Source organism: Furipterus horrens, unplaced genomic scaffold (genome assembly GCF_987537825.1).
Source record: "Furipterus horrens unplaced genomic scaffold, mFurHor1.1.pri manual_scaffold_12, whole genome shotgun sequence".
Classification (NCBI taxonomy): Eukaryota; Metazoa; Chordata; class Mammalia; order Chiroptera; family Furipteridae; genus Furipterus; species Furipterus horrens.
In genome coordinates, this window is record NW_028327182.1 from 1911382 (window position 1) to 1927102 (window position 15721).

General features: G+C 52.4%; 1 protein-coding gene across 2 annotated transcripts in view; it reads right to left on the minus strand.

Annotated features, from left to right (window-relative positions):
* NBEA (neurobeachin) overlaps nt 1–15721 on the minus strand; it is a 377725-nt gene that overhangs the window by 181489 nt on the left and 180515 nt on the right. For both annotated transcript variants that reach the window (XM_090258648.1, XM_090258647.1), the window contains exons 36-37: nt 14521–14629; nt 11936–12102 (exon numbers count right to left, since the gene is read on the minus strand). In XM_090258648.1, the coding sequence (XP_090114774.1) occupies nt 11936–12102; nt 14521–14629 (276 nt within the window). The remainder of the gene's footprint in view (nt 1–11935; nt 12103–14520; nt 14630–15721) is intronic.

Sequence of the window (15721 nt, forward strand, 5' to 3'; positions counted from 1 at the left end):
ACTACTATCATTCTCATTCTTTATTCTGGATAACTTAATGTAATGAAACAAGCCTGCCTGTTTCAGCTCTGCCATCCTCTGGAATTGAAGAGTCTGAATATTCATCTCTTTCTCAGGAAGCATACGCTCTAGGTAATGATCCCCTCAGCATGTTATTAATATCGCTCTATATGAATATTACGGTTACCTAAGAATTGCTATGAGCTCACAAACGCCACGGCAGTTCCTTCCACATCGTGGTGCTCTGCACAGTGGGAGCGAATGGCCTTTCCTCTGTGTGCGGCACCACAGCACCGCTGTTGAGTGTGTTCGACCGTGGGTGGGAGAAGGGGCGCTCCCCTAAACGACACTTCAGCTGAACCGCGGTGAGCTAACCAACGCCCCATGCTATCGGCCCAGCACGTGGCTAGAGGTCGGGCACTTAAAACTCTTAAGAAGTCTGCAGTTTGGAAAATCGTGATCTAGCTTACTGATCACTCTCTGATAGTTTAATATGATAAAACTGATCAACTGAATCACCACGTTTGTATAAAGGAGAAAGTCCATATGACCATAGGATAAATTTAAAAAAAAGCATGTGACAAAATTATTTAACTATTTAGAATAAAACCTTTTAATAAATTAGGATGGGAAGGAAGTTGGGGCTTCCTCTCATTTGATAAAGAATACCTACCAAAGCAACAAAACAAGAAGCCCCGAACAAACCGACCTGTGGCATACATGACCATCACTGCTCCCTCGCCACCCGGAATCGGGGGCGCCCGCATCCCGCTCCGCACTGCGCGGAGGGCCTCTCAGCACGAGGGAGGGGGGCTCCAGGCAGGGGTGGGAGCTGAAACAGGCAAGGCCGTCAGCCCTGACAACGGCGTGATGCTCACAGGCTAACCGCCACGCAGACTGTCGGAATCAACACGCGGGTTTGGCGAGGTCACTGGGCCGAGGCCTGTGCAACGAGACAGCTGTGTTCCGTGTATTGGTCTCAAGCTCACAGTTAAATATTAAAAATGGTACTATTTACAGCAGCTTCACAAAAGCATCAAACACCTAGGAATAAGTTCTTTGAAAGATGTACAACAGCTCCCCACCCAAAACTACAAATTGCTACTGAGAGAAACGAAGAAGGCCGACAAAAATCAAGTCATATACGCTTTAAGTGACATCGCTTACATTACAGTGCTTTAAAGATGTCAATTCTCCAGCTCTTCCTGTAGAGCCAACGCAGTCCTAATCAAACTTCCAACACTTAATGCCATGGTTCAGATCTGAAAGTTTAGAATCCTTCGTAGTGGGGGAAATTAACCGTGACAACTACAGAGGACAGAGATTATCGTTCTGCGAGAAACCCCAGCCCACAAAGGGTAGTTTCTTCTCCTTCCAACCTCAGCAGTCCAACCTAACAACCCAATTAGGAAACGGGCAAAGGACCTGGACAGACACTTCCCCAAAGAGGACACACAGACGGCCAGCAGACGCATGAAAAAATGTTTAATGTCATTAATCATCAGAGAAATCCAAATTAAAACCACAATGAGATGCCACCTCACACCTGTCAGAGTGCCTGTCACTGATACATCAAGCAACAAGCGCTGGCGAGGACGTGGAGAAAGGGGGCCCCCGTGCGCTGTTGGTGGGAATGCAGATGGGGTCGGCTGCTGTGGGAAGCAGTGGGGGGCGTCCTCAAAATATTAAAGATGAAACCGCCTTCCGGCCCAGCGATCCCACTTCTGGAAATGCATCCGAAGAATCTTGAAACACGAATCTGAAAGAACACAGGCACCCCCATGCTCACTGCAGAGTATTCACAATCACCAAGACCTGGAAGCAGCCCGAGTGCCCACCCATAGGTGAGCGGATAGAAAGGCTGCGGTTCAGTTAATGGACTAGCACTCGGCTGTAAAAGGAGGACATCGTGCCCTCCGTGACGGCACGGACAGGCCTGGACAGCGTTACACTGAGTGACATAAGCCGGTCAGAGAAAGACAAGGGCCTTGTGACCTCACTCATGTGGGGAATCTAATGAACAAAATGGATTAACAAGCAAGACAGGGACAGACCCACAGACAGAGCGGGCTGCCAGCCCTGGCAGGGGAAGGGCTGAGAGCGCGGGTGGAGAGACTGAGCCAAAAAGGGAAGAAGAGAGAAAGTGCTCACGGGCACAGACCAGACTGCTGGCTCCCGGGGGAGGGGCAGGAGGAGGCAGAGGCGGGCAGAGGGCGGATACATGGCGATGGACGGGGCCTTGGCCTGGGCTGGTGAGCACGCAACACAGCGCACAGAGGGCGTGTGCAGACCTGTGCACCTGACGCCTGTATGGCTTTACTCACCGGCGCCGCCCCAACACAATCACTGAAAAGGAGAAAAGGATGGCTGGCCCTTCCTTGGCAGGGATCGGGTTCTGCCAGCCCCCTCCCTCTCCCTGTCTGTGTCTCGGGGGCTCCTGGCTCCACCTGATGCATGGCCTGGGCAGTGGGACTCTGCCTCCCTCGGGGCCACACTGACTGTCCCAGGCCCGGGCCTGACCTCCAGAGGGGCCCTCATCCCAGCCCTTTTGTCCCCACCCTCACCCCAGTCTCCCGCCTCCTGGGAACAGACTCCACCTCCGCGAACCAGGCCTCCGGTAATTCTGGACGACGGGGAAAATTCACAGAGAGAAGGGAAGGGAGGGAAAGAAGAAAAATGGACTCAAGGATCTGCCTGGCAGCGCAGTACAAGCCTTCTTCTCCAGGTACGATTTGTCACTTGCCAAGGCCGGGTTTTGTGAATAAGAGTCACTATAATTACGTCGTGGCTGCAGTGACAGAGGTTCTCAATACGAGAAGAGGCCAGGCTCATAAGAATGTTTACAGACACTTAAAACTACAGCAGTGAAATGAAATTTAACTAAACTTAAAAGGAAAGAGACAGCATTCTTAGAAAGCGGCAGAGGCTGTCACGCGGATGCCGTGACACGCCAACACGGCAGCCGCACGGGCCGCCACTTGTCACCAGGCGCCGCAGAAGCTCCGGGCGCGATGCTGCCCAACAGGCGCCCGGGTGGGAAAGCCGGCGTCGCGGAGAACACCGTGAGTTGGCTGCTCTGCTCCTGCGGGGAAGCCCTGGGGTGCGGGGTTACTGGGTCCTTTTCCCGTCCCTGTTCTGGGCCAAAAATAGAAGTCAAAAAGGAAAGAATTTAAAGAGCCACCACCACAACACCAAGGGTCATGGTCGATCCTCTCTGCTCCGTCCCTGACAAGCTGTGTCCCGTGTCGGCACTCCCTCCTCAAAAATACTTCCGAGGGAAAACTTCACACGGAACCGTCGTTACTCCAACACTCAGGAAGCAACAGCTTATTAAGGGTGAGCTGAACAGTCGGATTAATTCAGGTGACTGTGGATTAAGAAAAGGAACGCGGGGAAACATGCCCAATGTTCCCTAAACCCCCGAATTTTCCTCAGTATAGTGACGATAGCAGCCCATTTATGATCCAGCACCTCCCCATGATATGACTTTGTTTATAGCTCTGGGGGCCCAAGGAAACTTCGCACCTTGGGGCTGATACTCACAAGACCACGGTACTGTCTGTGGTGTATCACGATGTGGCTACAAGTCTTCTATGCGGAGGGATTAAGAAGAACACGTGTACATGTGAACGTCTAACCGTCGTTCATTCACGGGGAAGGGAAGACAAGCGGAAGTCAAAGTCAAGAGGATGAACTTGGGTATAACACTATTCTTCGAATAAACAGGAGAGGGTTTTCTAAGATTTTCTTCTGTTTTTAATCCTCTACAAAAATATTGTAACTTTTAAATTCCACGTGGCAAATTTAACAAAAACTTGCAGAACGAGTGGAAGAGCATGCGCACGTGGCCAGCAGGCACGGCTCCTGGGCCCAGAGAGGTCGCGGTTCTCGTGCAGCAGGCAGAAGAAACCAGCGGACTTCACGGGCTTTTTTTTTTTTTTTAATGATTAAGAGAGAGAGGAAGGAGAGGTTGGGGGGCGGGACAAGGAGAGAGAACGGGGTGGCGAGAGCGAGCGAGAGTGACTTGGTGTTCACTTATTGATGTATCGTCGGTTGCTTCAATGGGCCCTGACCGGGGATCGAACCCGCAACCTTGGCATCTCAGGATGACGCTCTATCTAACCAGCTGCGCTGCTGGGCAGGGCCAACGCCAGGAGTTCTACGTCAGATTTTAACTAGGGAAACCAACACACTCCAGCGAAGCGTCCAAAACGCGTGAAGCTTCTGCTGACCAGTGTGCCCCCACGTGCCCTCAGAAGCGCTCAGCTGACTCAGCTGGACAAAGCTGGTTTATAAACTTAAAGATGCCTTTGTGATGAAGGTAGATTTCACTGCCTAGCCCTCCAAAGTCTTTATTCACCCAGAAGCCACCCGTATGTAATTTCTAAGACGTATGTTAAGACTCAAAAGGCATAAACGCCCCCTTTACGTAACTAACACCCAGCTCCCTGGCTGTGAACGGCAACTTCATCTTAGGTACCGGGTCTGACCGGCGCCTGTTTGCTGAGGAACGAGAAAGAAGGACCTTGACTTAAAAGAAAACGCTTTGTCTTAGCACTGTCCCCAAGGAATATGTATATAACAACCTGTAGCTTCTTAGATGAATCCCATGAATCAAATTCGTAGTGCTTACCCCCGCTGGACAGGCTGCTGAAGTACGTGGAAGTAAGTCTTCGTGGGGCTCCGTGGCCTAACGCTGAAGGAGCTGACCATTCATTTAATGGTGAATAACCTCTTCAGAGAAGAGTTTTTTTTCAACTTGATATAAGTGGTTTAAGATTTAATTTAAAAAGACTGATTCATCTGATTTTTCTGGGGGCTTGTATCATATCAGTAACTGACTGACAGATGAGCTATTCGTTTTCCGAGTTTTCTGCCTGGATTGTGACTGAAAAGGCTCACAGGGGTCTTTACAGAGCTGGTGCATATATTTCTATAATAATCTTTGTATAAAAACATATAAATTCTATGATTTTTTCCCACAGGGTTTACATTATACAAAATACTTTAGGTGTTTAGAACTGATCATTATCCCGTGAACTGGATTGACTGTAGCCAAAGTAAAAATCCTATTGGAAAAGATTAGCTGTTCTAAAACACCAAACTAAACTGACCAGAAGTTAGTTACGTAGAGAGATTGGCGGGAGACAGACGTCACTTGCTGTATGATGCTTCTGTCCTACAGATCTATTACCTAAGCGACGAGAGCACTAGCAGCCTTTACTTTGTCAAAGGGGGTTGGATGAAAGCTGGATTTTCTTCCAGTTTGGGGACGTCATCTCTGGAATACAGCAGTATAGTGAGAATTAAGCGTTAAATTCTTTCAGTTTCTTTAATTTAACCTGAGTGCTCTGCATGCCGGTTTCTTTTTCTTGGCTGCCTCAACGCCTTTAATACTTTTTCTGAATGTCTCAACCGTTATTTACGAAAAGGGCGGGATAGAAAGTTAATGACTGAAAGTAAAACTTTGGCTGAGGAATTTCATAATTACATTATTAAAAGGTGTGCACATAAAAAAAATCATCAACAAAAATGTAACACGAAGAAAATACAATAAGGCTATATTGATATATCCTTAAAAATAATTTTATGTTAATAGTCCTAAGTATATTAAAAATTTAGACTTCTAAAAAATAGTAACAGTATGCATATTAAATGTACCTGTTTTCATTTTTAAAAACAACATGGCTACTACATTCTACAAATAGTATCTGGACACAGAACACAGGTGATAATACAGGCCTGTTTCCTAGGGATGCTGGGTAGGAAAAGGGAGGCGTGACACGCTTCTGCAAGTCGCTGCCGGGACCACGCTGATCCCACCCCGTGGGCGAGGCCGCGGCTCATGCTGATCTGCCTGGCGAGGACTGGGGGGTGGGGGGGAGCGTGTGGGAGCCACCAGGTCACGGGCACGCGAGTAAGTGAACAGGGATGAGGGTCCACACGCCGTTTCTCTCTGCTCCGCAGGCTTTAACTCGGTTCCTTAAAATGCCACAAACATCAAGTCTCCTCTCGCTATGATGCATCCATGACAGATGACCTCAGACACAGCACTCCAGGGTGGGGGCACTTTTCAGCTGAATAGGCACCCAGACATCAAACCCACCGCCTAAGGCCCAGCGCCGGTGCGCACGTCCCAGGGGGCACGTCCACCGGACACTCACGTACTCACTTCTTCATAAAATCAAGTATACGTATGTGTATTAATAAATGATACTTATGGTGAAACATACTGCTTGAATTCAAACGCCTGCATGTTTGAACATGTGTTTTTATGATTTTCAAGAAGCCGATGAGTTGAATGTATTATTTCAGGGAATGTGGTGATATCGAAGTAAAGATGTTTAATCCAAAAAGCAGGCTTATAAAAAAGTCACATCAAAGGAGTCCAGAGATTCTTCTCAGCCACCTAATAACACACCATCTTCAACGAGTCCAACAAAATGTCGTCTGCCCAGCGAATGGATGTTCCCGCCTGAAAGCATTTTCTTCTTTCGGTCCAGGCACGTTTCAGTTTGCGGCGGGAGAGAGGACGGAGGGGCTCGGCCGCCGCCCCTGCCTCTCGGACCCTGTCGCAGATGGCCGAAGGGTATGAGCTTCGTGCCACTTGTAAGCCACGGAGGAGCTTCATTCACGTGGCGATCCAAAACACGAGTTTTCATTTTAAAACTATGATTTCCATGGCTGAGAAATCTAACATTTGTGGGCTGGTCTTCACCACTGGTTTTCTTCATTGTCATTATCTGTACGTTTTAGGTAATTCTAACTGTATGTTTCAAGCATTGTACAAAGTGTCTTACTTCTGAGAGGCTTATTAAAAATAATCATCCTAAGGAAAAAGAAAATGTATGCGTTTCAGGGGGGAAAAAGCAGCAGATGCAACGCTGACAGTCCATGGAGTCACAGGTCTCAGCTCGATGGCAGGTGCTGTCGGTCCCGACCTGGACAGTCGGCCCTCAGCTGCATCTGCTGGTTCTTCAGAACCGTCGTCCCTACCGAGCGGCTGCTCTGGGACTCCGCAGGGGAGCGACGTGACAGGCGCTGCAATCTCTGCCACCCTGCAGTGCATTTTCCATTCCTACCCGCGTGGCTCTGCCGCATGTATTTCAGGGAAGACAGACTCCGAGGCGCCTCTGAGGCCCGGGGTGAACCTGGCAGCGCTTCCTTATGCAACTCCCCGTCTGGAGTCCTCCGTCAGCCTCCCGGGCTGGCCGTTCTATTTACTGAAGACTGAAAAGACCTGATGATCTTCCCTTCCATCCAAAACACTGGAATGATCCTGGGTAACTCGACACATGCGCCCCGTGGAGGGTCCCAGCCTTCCGTGTTCCGTGTTCCGACCTCCTCGTCACTGTGACCTGTAACTGACTCCACTCGCCACGGTCACGGCCACATCGGTTTGTGTCAGTCTTAAACTGCTGCATTTCTGAACCCTTAAGTTCACACCTCCTGCAGCTTCCCAACCTTCCAGTTCACCGGCACTGCCTTCTTGACGCCAGTTTTCCTGCCTGGTCCTCCTTTCCTCCCTTCCTTCCTTAACTCTCTTAGGTTAAGCACACGCTCTATCACCGCAGCCCATTCCGTACTTGTACCCTCGTATGTGCCTCCTCTGCGTGGGTGAGCTTAGCCAGCAGGGCACGGCCCTGGGGGAATCCATATTCCAACTATTTTCAGGGCTCGGAAGAAGAGAGCACACGCCCCTTGTGCCGTGGATGGGACCCACTGAGGAACAATCTGTGCGTGTTTTCCACGGGGAGAGGAGGGAGTGTGGAAAGAAAGAAGTCGATCGAGAGCACACCGCGGCCGTGGCCGGGACGGCTCGCTGGGCTGGAGCAGGTCTGCTCCTGGTCGGGGCAGGGCCAGGCTGCGGGTGCGACCGCTGGTCGGGCTTGTATGGCAGGCAACCCATGGATGTTTCCTTCCTGCACGGGTCTCTCTCTCCCGCCCCTTTCCTCCTTCTCTGAAGTCAGCAAGTATATCCTCGGGCGAGACGGAATTGTCCAGCAATCCCATGGAGGAACTTCATAGGGAATTAATTTAGATTTAAAGAAAACTCGAGCACGCTGCTTACATGCCATGCCCGCTGTAGAAGGCAATGGTGCACGTTTATAAAAAGCCTACGTCCACACAAAAACCCGCACGTGGGTGTCTGGGGAGCTTATTTCATGATTGTCAGCCTTAGAAGCAACCAAGACACCCTTTAGTGACTGAGCAGGTGAAAACACCGTGGTCCGTCCGGATTACGGAATGCTTTCAGCACTAAAAGGAAATGGGCTACGAAGCCAGGAAAGGACTCGGGGACCCTAATTCTTTCAAAACTAAAGAAGCCAATTCGGAAAGGATATATACTGTGTGACTCTATTATATGACTTTCTGGAAAAGGCAAAAGCATGGACGTAGTAAGAAGGTCAGTGGCCGCAGGTCAGGGGCTAGCAGGACGGACAGACAGAGTTTTGCGGGCCGTGGCAGTGTAACGGAGGATACACGTTGTTATGCATGTGTCCAAACTGGCATGATACACAGCACCAAGCCAGACAGTGTTCTGGGACCCAGGGACTTCACTGTGGACAAAAGAGAGAAAAATCCTCCCTACTATGGAGCTTCCATGTTAGTGAGAAACAAAACAGTAAAACGGACAAGTATGTGAATATGTGTGTCTGACAGAAATAAATCTTGAAAAAGTAAAACAGAGAAATGCAATGTAAAATATTTGGGAAAAGAAATGAGTTTTAGAGAAAGGGGCTCCAGGAGGCTTTTCTGAGAAAACACGGTTGGAACTGAAGCCCGCGGGCCAGGGGCAGAGCGGGTCTGGGGAAGGTAGTCCAGGCGGCGGGCCCCTCCGCAGACCAAAGAACAGAGGGGCCACAGGGAGGGAAGGAGCGAGCCAGGCAGGGTGGTGGGAGCGGAGGGCCAGGGGCCCCGGGGGCCAGTCCTGCCCCTGCTGACCCGCCCCCCGCCCGGTGCTGGGCACCCCTCTGTGGCGCGCGGTTCCCTCGCTGGAGGCATCCGGAGGCCTTTGCTGGAGGGTCTCCTCGTCGGAGCGGCGTTCTCAGCCCATTCTGTTGGGAACAGCACGCCCTGCTCTTGCAGGTCACCCCGTGGCGCTTTTCCTCCAAGTCTCAGGGCAGCCGCTGGGACAGCGCTGCCCCTGGGCCTTCGGGTTGTGCTGGGGACGCGCCAGGCTGTCAGACGTGGTAGCAGCAGCCGCGCCTGCGTCCTGAGGACTTGAGTGTGGCTTGTGCTGCAGGGGCACTGAATGTTTAATTGCACTTAATTTTTATTAATTAAACTTGAGCAGCCACATGTGACTTGTGTCCGCTGTGCATGGGCCGCTGTGGCTGTAGCTGAGAGGGCCCGGCTGCCGAGCTCCTGACGGAGCCAAGGACAGGGCAGAGGCGGGGCGGGGTGGGGGGACCACGAGGGCGCTGGATGAGGTGGTGGCGAGACGCAGGGCATGGGGAGTGCCGCGTGTGCCCGTGGCACGGTGGCAGGGCCGGGGGAGGGGTGTCTGAGAGGCAGGCGAGGGGACAGGGCATGGCGCCGCGTGGCAGATGCCAGCAGGTGGGGGGCTACACGGGTCTGTAGGCAGAGCGCGGCCCGGGTGACGGTCATGAGTTTGGGAGCTCTTGGCATGCTGGCAGTATATTTAAGCCACGACACCAGGCAAACCGCCTGCAGAGTCAGACAGACGAGAGGCGGCTCCCGACTGTGCCCCGTTGATCTATCAGGAACAAGGGACGGGCACAGGGCACACAGCCCAGCCACACAGAGCGGACGCCCGGGGAGCCATTCAGAGACGGGCGACGAGGAGGAGCCTGCGCGCCCTTCCCCGTGGTCAGCGCTGGGCATGGACGGCGCAGGCGGGACAGAGGCACGCAGTCCTCCGAGGCCCCGCGGCCAGGCTCCCGTCCAGCTAAAGGGGCGGCACAAAGGGGAAGCTCAGCAGAGGCGGCACTGCGGCCGTCACCACGGGGCTCTATGGAGGGCACTGTCATTAGGCCGTCTTTTACTAACACGACGGGATGTTAAAACCCAAACCACGCACAGCTTTATGCATGTCAGGCAATGCCCACACCATGGCGCTGGATTATTAGCCACAGACTGTTCCAGTCGTGACTCTACGTAGCAAAGTAGGTGGATCCCATTCAGAAGGCCCCAAGCGGGAGGCAGTGCCTGCAGCCAGGCAGGACGTTCCCGCAATGGCTCCTCTGTACGTTGGTTACAGTTTGGGCAGAATGTTCTTGCGATCGATCACTACTGTGTACGACGGTTCAGCTAGGCGTCGGCGCGGCCGGGCCGTGGGGCCCTGAGGTTTGGTCAAACGCCAGTCAGCATGTGGCTCTGCAACCGTAGTCGGCGTGATGAGCACCTACACGCCACGGGCTTTAAGTGAAAGACGGTGCTCTCCGTAATGCAGGCGGCCTCGTCCGGTCAGGCGAGGACCTGGGGCGAAAAGCCTGCGGTTTCTGAAGAAGGAATTCTGCCCCAAGACCGGACAGAAAGCCTGCCCGGGTTTGCCGCCTGCCCTCCGGATGTCAGACGTGCCAGCCCCCGCGGCCGGGAGCAGTTCTCGAACTGAATCGGCATCTGGGCCTACGTCCCCCTCCAGCTCTGCGTCTCCCCCACGTCCTGCGGGGCCTGGGTCCGCGCTTCCCAGGGGGAACCCTGAGGGGACGGAGCACCCGCCTCTATCCATACAGTCTGTGATGCTGTGTGTGCTCTCCTAACCTCGGAAACCTTCAGTTTCTTCACTGCTCTATGGAGACGATGGCAGTATAACCTTCGGTGAGGCAACCTAGAGGTTCCGCAAGATACCCTGTGTACCGTTCTTGGTACGGTGCCTGGCAAACAGCAGCTGTTTGATGCACATTAGATGGCACGGGGTTGCCGTTATTACATGACACAAATAACGAGTTTGGACTATGTTTAAAGACATTAGGTTGTGATTTCATGTTACATTAAAAAAGAAAAAGTTTTCTTAAATCTTAGACTTGAAATGAAAAAGGACAGTGGTCAAATAGTATCCTGGTCACATTCAAATGCTCCTCCCAGCGAACATGACTTCTACCAGACTTCCTCTTGGTAACGTCCTCCCTGCAATTCACCGGCCCACAGCCTGGCCAGATAGACTCAGGGAAGGCCCTTCACGGCACCCAGCGGGAGCGGAGGCACCCACGAGGGCCTCGGCGAGCTCAGCGCCGCGTCACCGCTGGTTTTCCAGGGAACGTCATCGCGCAGAAGAAAGAAGGTTTTCCTGCCCATGAACATTTCTAATTTTATGCCCCCAAACTGTGACTTAATAATAACCAATTTTGGTTTTAACTGTACTATATCATCATAAATGCTCCAATTGAGATAAAACATTTCCTAAGAGTTTCCTAAATAGAAAAATACCAAAGAAACAATGTTAAAAAAGAATGGATGACTTCTCCAGAGTAAATGCTGATCTATTACTTGTCGTAAGAAAAATCCAGAATGATATACATTTAGTAAGTAGGCCGAGTTGACTCTTTAAGATTAAAATACGTTCCTAAACGGAGTTTGTCTTCTGTTCCACGTAATTCTAAATTAGACATAACTAACTTCTACTGGACCTACTTTCAAAGCTCAGACTTCCTCCTAAGCCCCTCTAAGGAGTCCTGGCTGAAGGTTCCTGGAAAGCACAGCGCGTTCTAAAGACCCTCAGTCGCTAAGCGACCGCCCAGTGCCCAGAGCCTCGCCCTGCCCCCGTCCAGAGCCACGCCCCTCCAGCCCCGCCCCCCCGAGCCACGCCCCTCCCGCCCCCCGCCCCTCCCCGCCCAGAGCCACGCCCTTCCCGCCCCGCCCCCCTGAGCCACGCCCCTCCCCGCCCAGAGCCACGCCCTTCCCGCCCCGCCCGAGATGGCCCCGCCCCGAACCCCGCCCATAGCCCCGCCCCGCCCCCGCGGGCACCCACCTGTGGACCGCCGCGCCCCACGCGCCGTGCTTGTTGCTCAGGATGTTGAGGATCTTCTGCTTCAGCTGGTTCGCCGTCACGTGGTCGCGGTGCTTGGCCGCGCTGATGAGGTGGTCGCACATCTTCTCCTCCTCCCGCCGGTCGGCCGCGTACTGGGCGCACTGCGACTGTGCGGGGGACACGAGAGCGGGCGCTGGGGCTGGGGACGCCCGCGCCGCGCCTGCCCCGGCCGCTGCTCCCTCTCTGCGCGGCGTCCCCGCGGTCACGCGGGTGCGGGGCCGCTGCCTGGGGCGTCCCCCGTGGCCCGGCGCGCCGCACGGGCTGCGTGGTCGGGAAGGGCGAGGTCTCGGGGCGTCCGCACCACGGGCTCCCGGTCCCGGTCACACGGGAGGAGCGGGTTCGCGTTCCGCCCCCCTTTCCGTGCGGGGTGCCGCCCGTCGGTACACGCAGCTGCCGCCGTGGCGGGGCTGGTGTCTCACTAGCTCATCGGGGAGTAAAATAGTTTCCGTTTTCCTCCCTGAACAGCCACAGGGACTGACTTAGAGGACGCTACCCGCGGGGGCCCGCCGCCTTTCCCCTAACCCGACGCCCACGCGGGGGGCGGAGATTCCGCGCCGGCCCAGTAAAATGTCACAACGTCCATAAAACCTTTAACGATTAAGCACCGCGTTCACTAACGTAACTACCCCACGGAGGACAAACTCGAACACCCGGGGAAAGGAGAACACGGGGACCACGCACTCCCTACGTCACAGCGGCCACGCTCTCGGAATCAGAATGGGGCCAGCATTCCACGGGCTCGCAAGCCGCGCACCGCTGAGTCCCCACGGCCCCCGCAAGCTCCTTATCACGTGTGGCCCCGCGGGGGTGGGGGCTGGTGGCGCTGGAGGTGAAAGGGAAACTTCCGCTTCCCACGTGTGAAGCGCGGACGTACAGGCGGGACAGAAACCCACGTGCAGCGCACTAATGGTGATCACCGGGGACCCGCCAGGACACTAGTGGAAAGGGCTCCTCCGCAGGCGAGAGTGAAAGCGAGGCTGGGAAGCCCCGGGCGTATGGGCTCAACGGCACACGGGAAATCCGTGTCAGCTGCTACACGGTGTCCGGCTTCACCGGATTCTGCTTTACATGCCTCCCCTGACAAACATCGATCTGTTTAGATCCCCATACGACAGTTTTATTCCCTTGGTAGAAATACAGGGTGGGACAAGGGTAGGTTTACAGTTGTTCGTACGGAAAATGATTCAATAATTAATAAACAATAACGCAAGAATAAAGTCAGGACCGAAGACCTACTCTCGTCCCACCCTGCGCGGCCGAGTCAGAACTGGTCCTGCCTGGAGTTCAGTTAGCATTTAAATCTCATTTACCAGCCGGGGCAGAAAATTAATGGCATGATCTTACTCTGTTCACAGTTCTGACTTATTTGACACCTAAAGGTATTTTGTGAAGAACAGGTAACTCCGTCTTGCCATCCAGATGACAACACGTCCTGATAAATACATTGTTCAGGAAACAAACCTTCACTTCGACAAACACTTGATTGTTAATGTGCTTCCACCAGAGTTTAAAATTGCGGGCATTTTCTCAGAATGGGGTTTCTGCAGTCCCGCACGCCCCACGAACGCAGCGTGGACCTCGGGCCTCCCAGCCGCCAGGTCAGAGGTCCCCACCGAGGCCATCCGCTCGCAGGGCCAGGGCGCTGCTTCCCGGAGACAAAGCCCCGGTCAGAGCCGAGACCCGGGCTCCGGCCTCCAGCCACAGCGCAGCGGCTCCCGTGTGGTGCCGGGAGAACCAATGGGCGAAGTTACTTATCATTTCCAAAGCCACGGACCGTCCACGTCAGCCAAGCACCAGTCACCTAGACATTTCTGAACCCATTTTTGTTTTGTTATTTAAATGAGCTGAGTCATTGTTATATTTAAAACAATGAACTCAGAATATTTGTTGAATGGAGGCACTACAAATAATGGTGAATAATTATTGGCATGTAATAAAAATAATATTTTAAATTAAAAAAGGATTTCTATGGAATATATAGTACTTCAACATCCTTCACTGTTTGCACATAACAGAAATGGTACTTAATTTGTTCTTTATTCAAAGCACTCATGAGGGTTTTTAAACTGTTATATTTCTATATACAAAAGTAAAATATGGACTGAAATGCTCTGTGGCCACTGTAAAGACAGACACATTAACAGATAATAAATTATTGAATGTTTGGTAAAACTGGGTTTCTTTATAAAACCTCCTGGTATACCCACATCTAACGGTGGGTAAACTTCGCTAGCTTAAAAACTGCTTAAGTACCCGCATTGCGAAGCGTTACTCGCCACGGAGGACAAGTCGGAGGAACCTCCGTCTCCCGCGTGGCCGGGCGCAGGGCCGGCAAGACCGCGTCACGCCGAACGCGGAGTGAGAATAAACTGGGGCTCGATGCCTGAGGTTCACTGAAGAACGGAGATGCCCTCAGAGGACCCTCCCTGTTCACGACCCCCCCCCCCTCCCGTCACGTCCGGTCAGCACCGGAGATGGCCGACGAGGGACCGAGGGGCGGGGAGCGGGCTGCGCGCCGGCCGTACCTCGAACTCCGCGTGTTTGTGCACATCCTCCGCCCTCTGTCTGTTCAGGATGAACTCCGCCTCGTTTGCAACACGAACGATGTGGTCCTTCATGGCATGGCACAGCAGTCTGGGGGGAAAACGCCTTCGCGATTACTGTTCTCAATAAACAATCGGTCTTCAGAATTCTAAATACCAATTCTGCATAAGTTTCAGGTAAGCGTATATGATAAAGTTAATATAGTTCAAATGACCTTTCGATGGCATCGGAAATATAGAACTATGCCACACAAATGTTCACGCAGTGCTTCTGTTAAATACAGTGTGTCTTGCGGAAAAAATCATTCTGGGAATTCAATAAAGTTAGTGAATTCGAGAAAAATAAAGAGTTTTTGGTGAAGTGTTTGGAAATGGTCAGAACAGCAGACTTCGCTAACTCGGAAGTAAAGTTTTCACTCAGAGGCCAGGCGACCGTGCGCGAGGAAACCTGTAGTCTGTGTTCTTCCCGTGACACAGGGGACCGGGCCGCGCCACTGGGGGCACACCTGAAACTAATCAACTAGCGGTGTCGGCTGCTATTAAAAAATAAAAAATGATTTAAAGTAAAAAAACACAGATGCTGGGACTATGCTAAGAGTCTAAGTTCTAAGATGGAGCTACAGTGAAATCGAGTTTAAAAATATAACCATGGGGTACAGATATTTAACAATGAAAGTCCTTGGTTTAACCATTCATGTTGTTTTTTAAAAGTGCAGTAAAATACACAGCGAGAAGCCCCATCGCGACCTCCCCTCCCGGCTCGATGTGCACCCCCAGCAGGCCCCCGCGGTGACTGGTTTCTTACAAATATTTGCAGAGGTTTTTGAAGTATACCTGAGAACATGTAAATATATTCCTTTCACCGCTTTCTTACACTAATTAGTGTATCACACAGCTTTTTCTCTACGTCGCTTTTCTCACTTAGCCCTATGTCTGTCTTGGAGATCTTCCCACACCTACAGAGGGGCTTTTCCGTCTGCTCTGTTTTTAGGATTTTATTTATTTATTTTTAGAGAGAGGGGAAGGCAGAAAAAGAGGGAGGGAAACATCACTGTGTGGTTGCCTCTCACACGTGCCCCCAACAGGGGACCTGGCTTATAACCCAGGCTGTGCCCTGACTGGGAATTGAACCTGTGATGCTTGGGTTCTCAGGCCGGTGCTCGATCCACCAGCCAGGGCCGTG